We start from the raw sequence: 10,639 nt of genomic DNA on the forward strand, positions 1-10,639 counted from the left end.
TGTGATGAGCTAAAGATAAAGTGGATGTAATCTGCAATTTTAAAACCTACATAGCTTGCTAGATGTTTATATGAATTTCAAGTTATGCCTATTGCTTTAGTTACATTCTGTGAAACTCTCACAGCAGAACCAAAATAAGTGGAAAACAATGAAGATGCTGCTTTAAATTGATAATTTAAAAATCTACAATGTTTTTAAGTTAGTAGAAAACAGCAGAAGCTGGGATCAAAAACTGCTTTTCTACAAATGTCACTGCATGAAACAGGTTTCTATAAGAAGCATGCTTAGCAAGTGTTTTTTTTTTTTAACTGGCATGTCTCATGTGCTTGATTTAAGGGAAAACAATTTAAAACAATATAAACAGCATAGTTGTAAGATTTAAGCTGTAGGGTTGAAGATACAGCTCAGGGGTAGAGGGCTCGCTTAAAAATGCTCTAGACCCTGGGGGTTTGGTCCTCAGCATTTGAAAAAAAGATTTAAACTCTGGATAAATCTAGAAAAGATTAACACGGTGATAACATAATTGTATTTTCTTTAACATAATGTATTTTCATTCATTATCAGAACTATTAAAAATAGTGATCAACCCAGGATATATTTGCATAATATTCCTTTGAGAAAAACAGAACACAAACTGGTGTTAAGTTCAGAAACACAATTCCAAATTAGCTAATTTACTGATAACTCAGATTCTTTTTCCAAATTACTGACTAATATCACTAACTTTAGAATTTTCCAAAGTGATTCTCTATTATATTTTCATGTTGCCTGAACAGGTACTTAAAAAATCTAAAAAAGTCTACTGACATTTGAGGAAATCATTCACATATTCAATTAGTTTTAAAAACTCAACCAAATTGTGTGCAGTGAGGTCTTTGAGTAAAGCTTTGAATAAAATTGGTGGGGTAAACTTGGGATTTATGTTGGCAAACTCCAATTAAAAACTTTTAGTTTGCATTTAATAGTAATTTGCCTCTCAACTTTTCACTTGAGTTTCATTAATTTTTCTGCTACAATGTTTAATGTATGCATTGTTATACATATTATTAATTCTTGTATACCTGGTGTATTTAAAAGTAATTTCAATGTTCTAAACAGTACTCTGGTTGCAGTTCCATAAAACAATGTACAAAGCAGCAGTTCAAATTTTAACAGTATGTAAACTCTAATACATTTCTGCATTGTCTAACTTGTATTTGAGAATTTATCAGCTCATTTTTAGTATTAACATGAAATGCCTCCTTACACTTGGTAATAATAACACATTAGTGTGGCTTGCTGACTTTCACGTGGGTAATAGCATGAATATTTTTTTCTACAGTAACTGGAACAAATTGCAGTGGTAAAATGAATAATCTTTCAGCTATATCAAATTATAGACTACTTTTACCGTACTTTAAAATTTTGTAAGTTTAATTAAGTACAACCATAAAAAGTCATTTTGTCATGATTTTGTTTTGCTTTAAAAACGATATATCTTGATCTTGGTAAATTCCATATATTTTATATAGTTTTCTTGTTAACCACAATTTTTTAAAAAATAATTATTTAAAAAAAAACTACTTTCAGGGCCTAATCTGTTTAGATTTTACATTTCACACATTTTACCCCTGAACTTTAACACCTCATCTGTTTGCATACAAAATAAATGGCTCATAGCTGCCAAAAAGAGATGGTGGACTCATTTCAAAATTGCCATTTTTCTTTTTTGTAGCAAAGGCATTCTCTCACATGAGATAATCACTTCAAATTTCCTGAGTTCAAAGCCCTGGGCCTTTTCAAACTCTTTAAGAGGATTTCTCCTACCTCATCACCTGCCAAGAAGAAACCTTTTCTTGATGCAAAGTTGATCCCAGGTCCTGGTTCAAGGTGTGAGAGTTTCTATAGCTCTTCACATTGGTTTATACATTTAATCATATACTTGGCCTCTAAGTCAAGAGTAGATTAACTAGAACTGGTTTAGAGAAAGAGTACATAGTTAAATGTACATCAGTGGTACTATATAGAAACATAACTACCATTGCCCGCAAAGCCGCTAAACTTTGAAAATTCAGGTCAAACTGCTCTTCCCAGGTGAAGAAGTAGGACCACTCACATTGTAATTTGTCACTAAAAATAGTTTCAAAATCTCTTAAGAGATTAATGGTTCCAAGGCAGACTTCCACGAAGAATCTAATATCACATATTCACTTGTTAACTTGTCCCACTTAACATAATAAAATTCTATTTCTTAGGATTATAAAAGCAATTTTCATCTCAATTATGTTGTTTGAAATTTAAGACAAACCTCAAGAATAGCCCCTGTACCTTTAGGAATTTATCCTTCAGTTTGACTTCAAGCCACAGGCAAGATGACATTTTGTAGGCTGTGAAATATTATCAATTTATATGCTTCTACTGTTATAAAAAGATTATGCATTGAAATGTCATTCATGGTGCTATGTTAATATATTAACAAACTTTAAATCACTTTTGCTAATTATAAACCAAAAGGCTTAACTGCTCATTAGAGTTTAAAAATTCAAATATTGGAAAACACCACCCGGAGTTAGTTGAGACACTGGAAAAACACACTTGTAAACTTTAAAACTTCAAATTTTAGGGGAAGGCTAGAAACCTAGACTTTAAACACCCTGTTCCCTCATTTCCAACCTATAAGTAGTCCTGGATCCTCCCTGAGAAAAATCCTAAGTCTGTTTCAATGAATAGAAATAAAACCAAATCCCAAGATCCAAAATGGGAAAATGTTAAGATGATCATAACGAAAGATTAAGAAGAAAACAAGCAAGATAGTCGCTGTGCATCAAGACAGGGCTGATATGGGGCACCTGGAAAGAGTTACCTGTTCTAAGACCAACAACCCTAACAAGAACCTCCAGTGTCTCTCTTTAGCCCTCCAAAGTCCCACCTATGAACAGATCATCGCGTCTCCTCGGGTCCCAGGAACAAGCACAACCCGCCTGTGTCCTGAGAAGTACCACCAAATGGAAAGGCAGTATCTTGTATTTAAAGCAGATGACAAAACATGTAAAGTCCTAGAGCCCCACGAGAAATTCAAACTGGTGGAAAATTCTTGCTCTACTTCTCTACCACAAGACTGGCCTTGCCCTACTTCTATCCACGCATCCAACACACTTGCCCCGAACTTTGCAAACCAAAGAAACAGGCAGCCCACAGGCACCTCCACGCTCAAGGTGAAACCTGACCGCTTTAGCAAAGCCTCCCAGAAGAAGAAAGATCAGATCAGATCGGCTCCGCGGGGTCTTCCCGACATGACCTGGAGTTAACTTTTATTTTCACGCTGCAACTGCTGATCGCTTTACAGAGAGATATCATGCTGTAGCTCTGCGTGGAGCTGAGGACAAAAGAAACATTTTATTAATGTTATAATTATTTTTTAACAAAGCTATTAAATAACCTGTACAAAGCCCGCAGGGGTCCTAACAAAAACCCGAGCACTATTTCAATTCTCCCCCCAAGTCCCTCCGCCATCGCCAGCGGCGTTTCCTATATACAAGGCCAGCCCAGGGTGGTACCCCTAATGACAGGTCTCCCAGACAGTGGGAACAGTTTGGTTTTGTGCCGCCTGGGGTAACCCTATGGGCTCAGTCCCCACGCCAGCCTCCCCCGCTCCTTCCTCTGTCCGAAGCCTGGCTGGCTGGGCGCCAGGCTCCACTTTGGGTGGCGGGCAGCGTAAAGTCCGTCTGCAGTCTGCCCTGCGCCGCTGCTCACAGGCCCCCGCACCTCTAACAGGTGCTGGGAGGAGTCTGGCGCGGAAGGGCCTCGGGTGCCCCGGGGTGGGCTCAGAGGTCCCGCGGGTTCTCCCGCTTCACCCCGGCCTCAGCAACCTTGAGCTTCTTATTTTGGTGCGTCTTGACGTGCTTGGCGAGGTGGTCGCTGCGCATGAAGCGCTTGCCACATTCCGGGCAGGCGAAGCGCTTCTCGCCGGTGTGAGTCCGCAGGTGCCGCTGCAGCTCGTCCGAGCGCGTGAAGCTCTTGCCGCAGAAGAGCCAGTTGCACACGAAGGGCCGCTCGCCCGTGTGCCAGCGCAGGTGCGCCTTCAGGTGCGACGTCTTGCCGTACACCTTGCCGCAGCCCGGCACGTGGCACACGTGTTGCTTCTTTTTGCCCGGCTCCGCCTCGGGGGCGCCGCCCGCCGCCTGGCAGTTGGGGCAGCGGCAGCGGCGGCACCTCCTGGCCGTGGCCGCCAGGGGGGCCTTGGTCTGCAGCAGCGCGGCGATCTGGCTCTGGTACTGCGCAAAGTCCGACGGGCCCAGCACCAGGCCCCGCTGCAGGGCGGCGGCGGCGGCGGCGGCGGCCGCGGAGGCTGGGAAGCGGGGAGCGTGGGGACCCCCGGCGCAGGCGCTGGAGAGGCCGCCCCCCGGGACGGCGGGGGCCCCCGGCGCGGAGCCCGACTGCGGGATGCTCCACCACGGGAGGTCGTCGGGGGCCGGGGTGGGGGACAGCTGTCGGCAGGTGGGCGGCGGCGGCGGCGGGGGCAGCAGGTTGGAGTAGCCGGGCGGCAGCGCGGCCTGAGCCGCGTAGGGCACGTAGGCGGGCGCGCAGCTGGCCGGCAGGGCCGCCATGCTCGAGGGCAGCATCTTGACCGGCGAGAACTCGTAGGGATACGAGGGGTCGGCGGGGGGCGTGAGCGGCAGCTCGTGTGCAGCTCCAAAGGAGGGTTGCAGGTGCGTTTTCTGCGGCGTCAGCCCCAGGCTGGGGTGCGGGGGCGCCAGGGCGCCCGGCGAGTGCGCCGGCATGTCCGTGGTCCACGGGTGGAAGAGCCTGGAGGGCGAGCCCAGCGCTGGGTCGTAGGGCACCTGCAGGAAGTCCGGGGCCGCCGCCGCGCCCGGCTGGCCGATCCGGCTACAGGTGGCGGCCAGCAGGGCCAGGGGCGAGTGCTTGCCCAGGTCCGGGGAGGCGCTGGGGGTGCGGTCCTGCATGGGCGGCGGCGAGGGAGGGCGGAGAGAAACAAAAGGTTAGCGCTCCGAGCGAGGGCTCTGGGCCGGCCAGCCACCCCCACGCCCGCTATTATACCCCCGCCCCCTCCGCCCGCCGTCCCTCCCCCGCCAGCGCGTCCCGCGCGCCCACCGGCCCCGGAAAACTTTTGGTGCCCGCGCTACCTGGACGCGGGGCGCGCGAGCGCTTCCTGCTAAACTACTGGGTGCAAAGAAAGCCCATCAGCCTTTAAGGAAGGCGCAGAGCCGGAGGCGGAGGGATCCGACGGGCGGCTCCCGGCTCCGCGGTCACCAAGAGTCTGGAAACACAGCCCGGCTGCCCGCCCGCCCCCATCTTTAAAGCTCTCTCTTCCTCTCCACTCCCGCGTCCTCCTCGACCCGCCCCAGGCTAAGTCCGCAGGAAGGCCCAGCAGGGTGAACGCGGGCCCAGTGGTCTGCCACTCGCACCTCCCAGGCCCTGGATCCACGCGTCCCTCCCCCAAAGCCCACGCTCTCGCCACCAGGCGAGGTGTGAAGTTGGCGCGGGCACCTCGAGGTCTGACTGCGGCGGCACCCGCCGGTGCCAGGAGGGATGGACGCGGCCCTTCCCACCTGCCCGCGCCCTCCCTCGGCCCAGCCCTGACCTGGAGGAAGGCCTGCAGCGAGTCGTTCCGGAGGACGGCCACGGCGGCCATGGCTACAGCTCGGAGGCCGCTCGCTGCGGGGCGGGAAGCCGCTGCCCAGACATGGACACCCGAGGGCGAGGACGCGCGGCCGCCCCGCGCGCCTCCCGGCCGCTCTGCGCGCCCGCCCTCCCCGCCGAGCCCCGCTCTCGCCCCGCGCGCGGTCTGTGCGCGTCAGGATCACCTCCAAGAATTTGATAAGGACTTTGCTGGGCCGCCAGCCAGTCAGAGGGAAGATTTATGGCTTTGAAGTTTGCCGCTACCCAATCATCAAAGAATAGCGGCTCTTTCAGAAGCGAAAGCAAATCCTTTGAATCCACAAAGCTCCTATGGTGTGTTTGTTGGTCTGGATAAAAGAACTGATTATTAGGGGGGATGGGAAGGGAGGAGATAAAGGCGGGACAATTAATGAAGTAATCACTATGTGGGAAATGTATATACACAAATAATTGGATTTTCCTGATCAAAGGGGGCCTCGCCGCCTGGAGACTCGCGCTTGGGTTGCTCGAGACACTCGATCCCCCGCCCCCCACTTGCAATTAAAGATTTGCACCGAGGCAGTGCCCAAAGTGACAGAGTGTCTTTGTTATCTCTAGAAAAATCTGCCTTCAACTTTCACGCTCGGGACTTTGAGACCGGGATGAAGATAACTCTTCCAGGTAATTACCCCGAACTCGCACCGCACCCTCACCCACCGGCGTTTGTGGAGGACCGGAGCGGGCTCCCGGGGCGGAGCGTGGGACCGACCGCACCCGGTCGGCCGCGTGTCCCCCGCCCGCCGCGGCGGAGCGAGAGCCGGGCTGTGACCTGGGGCGGGGCCGGGCAGCAGCCCAGGGCGGCCGTGGGTGGCGCGCACGCTCCAGGACCGCCCGCCGGGGGAGCTACCTGGGCCCTCTCCCGACTTTCTTGCTGGAGATTTGAAAGTTTTCCTCTCACCACAACTTTTGCAAAAAGTGAACCTGGGAAAAGCACCCGCGCTGCATTTATTTGCAGAGCTGAGCTTGGCAGGACCCCAGACAAGCCAGTAATAAACCCGGGAAAGCGGGAAAGAAGTGTTTTGCCACCCGATCCACCCCGGGCAGGCAGCTCTGGACACCTAGGTGGGCCAGGCAGGGGAGCGGTCGCTGTTAGGTCCCACCGAAAGTCCCAGAGTTGCTAACAAGTAGTCTTCCTAAGCCGGGGGAGGGAGTGAGAATTGTCTCCAGCAGGACAGACCTACCAAAGAACTACTCGGAAAAATGTAAGGCTCAGTAGAAGAAGCACTTTTTTTTTTTTTTTTTTTTTTTGTGGTTCAACAAACCACAAGTCATAGGAGGGAGGCCCCTGAAGGGGAAAGAAAAGTCAATACAAACTGTTGTTCCTATCATCTTTGGAAAGAAAATAGATATTTACCAGAGGCGGATCGTGTTTCGTCAGAGGCATGAAAGTGCTCTCTGGGGTCTCTCCCTGCAGCAAACATCTCTGGGTACCCAGGTCCAGCGGGGATACACAGCTAGTCTCCTGTCTCCCTCACGCCCAGGGTGCGTTCTACTTAGGCTCTGCGGACCGTGGATCGTCTTCCCTAGAATCCCTAAGGAGCGCAGGGGGCTGAAAGTGGAAGATGCTGGAGGTGGGGACCCTGCATCATCCTCACCGCACTGAGGGTACTGAGTCCCTGGGACTGCCTCCAGGCCCCGCATCCAGGGCCCAAGAGACTGCGACTGCAAAGCGACCACAGCTACCTGAGCCTGGCGAAGCCTGGTCCCTGTGCAGCCTCCCAGTGGACCCAGTCTCCTCCTCCCATGGCCAGTAGCCACTCAGGAAGCCCTGAACTAGCCCAGCCCTCGGCCCAGCTCTGTGTGTTGTGCCCTGGGCACTGAAGGTCCTAGATGACAGATATTCGATGCCTGGGGTGGCCCCACTCCTGGCGGGGTACCAGAGATTGACCCAACTCCAGTGGTTTCAGAGTCTGGACTATATATTGGTCCCCTCCACACTTCCGTCACTGGCCAGGGCACTATGCCATCAGACAGGCCACATTCTCCAACGCTCAGGACGCACCAGTGAAATGGACACATCTTATTGAAGATGAACGCGCTGCCGCAGGCACCTCAAAGACCACGGGACCAGATTTCCCTCCTTCTTCCCAACACTTCTTTTCTGGAATCTGAGTAGTTATTCAAAGCTGGGCAAAGAGGCTGGCTCCTCCCAAATCCAAGGTCAGGGCGCTCTGGGAGCGCACCTGGCAAGTCTGTCCTTGCCACTTTGGGTCAAGAGATCGAGTCCCCGGAGAAGCCTGGGACTCCAGGGGGCCGCTTCTCTGCTGCAGGTCAGAGGCCGGGGAGCCTAGTGGCCCCCTCTAAGGCGCCCTGGTTCCTAGCTTTTGTTCCCTCCCGGGTTCCCTTACTTTTCCCAACTCATCTTTCCCGGAAGGCATTCTCCTTGGCTGAACTTGTTAGTGGGTTTGACAAAAAGGCTAAAAGAGCCTCCTTATCCTCACAGTAACAGGTGTAGACTCCCCACCGTTAGGCGAAAGAGAGTGGTGGCTAGGTGCTCAGGACCTCACACCCTGGATCCAGCTCCCCCCCCCCCCACACACACACACTTTGGCCTGGCTTTCTGTAGTTGGTGATCTCGGTAAACAAGTGACTCAGTCTCTCTGCCTCTTTCCCTGTCTGTAAAATGTGCTCCCTTGGTTGAGTGGTTGTGGGTGTATAAGTGTTACACGGCCCTTAGGAAAATGCCAGGCGCACAGTAGGTCCTCTCTGGAGAGTTCTCCGGAGCTGTTCTTCACCATTTGTGAAAATTCGGGCGGTGGGGAGATTCCACCCGCCCGGTGGCTAGCTGAAGTTTGGAGAGAGGTTTTGCTCAAGTGTCTTTAACCTTCTTCCTTCCCTTCTTACGAGCTCTGAAAAACTCCCTAATGAAGTAGTAACGTTTGCAGCGTCCGTTAAAAAATGCAATGCCAGGAGATCAAAGTATAGTATTTATTTTAGAAATTGGTTGGAATCATCAAGAGACGCAGGTATCAAGGCCAAATGTCAGTTCCGTTACACAAAGCCCCGCGCAGGGGAAGAGCGCGTGGCTGCTCTGCTCTAATGTAAAGAGACATCAAAGGCGAGCGCGCTGCACAAGTGAGCTGCCGGGAGCGCGGCCGGGAGCCGGCGAGGGCTGGACGCGCCCCGAACGGAGTCGGGGCTGCAGGGCGGGGGTCAGTTCAAAGAAGTACGCGCTGGGGCGTGAGTTCACAGGGGGGAAGGTTTAATGGGCTTCTCTTTGTTGGTGGGTGTATTTGTGCACGGCGGACCCAGGAACTCCTACGCGGACCTCCCGCCTGGGGGCGGAGAAGGGAGAGCCGAGAATGGGGAGCGAACTTTCACCACCGCTGGGGGCGGGGAGGTTGAATACCAGTCTCCGAGCCTCCTGCAAGCAGCGGGGCTCGGGGGCTGGAAAGTTTGCATCTCCCCGCGGCAGGAGCCCACCAGGTGCATCCAGCCAGAAGAAGCGGGTAGGTGAACCCGCTGGGTGACTAGTGCCAGAAGCGGACCTGCTCTGATCGCTCAGGAATTGGCCCTGTTTTGCTACTTGGCGCCCGAGCCTCGTCCCTCGTCGGGCATTTCCTTCCAGCCATTGGACACCCACGCCTCTGGCAGAAATCCAACCATTCACTTCTTTCTAGTTGATTATTTTTTAAAGAATCTGTACATTATTTAAGTTGTCACAGAAAATTCTGAATTCATCGGCCTTCCACAGCTGGCCCTGCCCCTCCCTTCCAAGGCTCAACCTTTGGGTCGCAGTGTCTACCTAGTTAGTGCCGGCCCTGGGTTTACTAAAAGTGCTGAGCCTGGAGGCGGAAGAGTTTTCCTCACGTTCCGGCGGGGCGCCAAGCCGCAGGAGGAAGCCTAGGCCTGGCTTTAGTCATCCACAGGCCTTCTCCAGCGGTCCTTGGGCGGCCTTTTGAAGTCCCGCGACAGCAGAAAGCTGCTATTGTTCTCGGCTCTCGACATGGAAGGGATCAAACTTTGCCTCTTCAATTTGAAAGATGTATTTTTTTTTTAATGGTGGCGTGGGGGAGGACTGCCATCTGATGCTGAGTTATTTTTTGAAGATTTGGAGCAGCCTCCCTGTTTAAGTTGCAGACCAAGTCTGCCACCTAAGCCCCAACATTCATGTTAACATGGGGGAGGGCCTGGCAGCAAGCCGTGGCCGTGCTGGGAACCTGACTTGGTTCCCTTCAGGTGCATTGGGGACGTTTCCTCCACTGGAAACCCCGAGTGAACTTTTGAGTTTAAACTAAAAAGTTGTATCAGTATATAGGGATGCAATCCTGGGAGGAAGCCTTTATCTCATCTCACTTTACTCCTTCCCTTGGTGGCCAGAGGGAACAGCATTTGCATGAGGTTAGGCAAAAACATCTTAGACACCACACCAAAAGCACAAGTGACGAAAGAACAATAGCTGAACTGAATTTCACAAAAATGTAAAACTTCTATGTTTTAAGGGACAACATCAAGAAAGAGAAAAGAAGCCGGGCATAGTGGCACACACTTGTAATCCCAGTTCTTGGGAGGCATAGACCTGAGGATCCCAGGTTCAAGGCCAGCCTCAGCTACTTAGTTAGCCCCCCCACCCCCCTTACATACAACTCAGTGAGACTCTGTTTCAAAATAAAGAATAATAGGGCTGGGGGTGTAGCTCGAAGGTAGAATGCCCCTGGGTTCAATTCCTAGTATTAAAAAAAAAAAAAAAAGGAAAAGACAACCCATAGAATGGGAGAGATACCTTGCAAATTATATAATGAACAAGGGACTTATATGAAACAGTCTTACTACTCAACAATAGAGACAAATAATCCAATTTAAAAGTGGACAGAAGATTTAAATAGACATTTCTCTAAAGAAGATATACAAGTGGTCAGTAAGCACATGAAGAATGTATAATATCATTAGCCATTCCTCAGCTATCCCTTCATGCCTCCTATGATGGCTAGATTATAAACAGATAATAAGTACTGGGTAGGCTGCCGAGAATTTGGAACCC

General features: G+C 51.2%; 1 protein-coding gene across 1 annotated transcript; it reads right to left on the reverse strand.

Annotated features, from left to right (window-relative positions):
* Positions 1–3,803: 3,803 nt before the first annotated feature.
* SP5 (Sp5 transcription factor) lies at positions 3,804–5,632 on the reverse strand (the record flags this gene model as incomplete). Its single annotated transcript, XM_080690056.1, has 2 exons — positions 3,804–4,937; positions 5,582–5,632. The coding sequence occupies 2 exons, from the start codon at positions 5,630–5,632 to the stop codon at positions 3,804–3,806; spliced, it is 1,185 nt and encodes a 394-aa protein (XP_080546182.1).
* Positions 5,633–10,639: the final 5,007 nt, after the last annotated feature.

Source organism: Muscardinus avellanarius (assembly GCF_963383645.1).
Source record: "Muscardinus avellanarius genome assembly, chromosome: 2".
In the NCBI taxonomy this organism is placed as follows: domain Eukaryota; kingdom Metazoa; phylum Chordata; class Mammalia; order Rodentia; family Gliridae; genus Muscardinus; species Muscardinus avellanarius.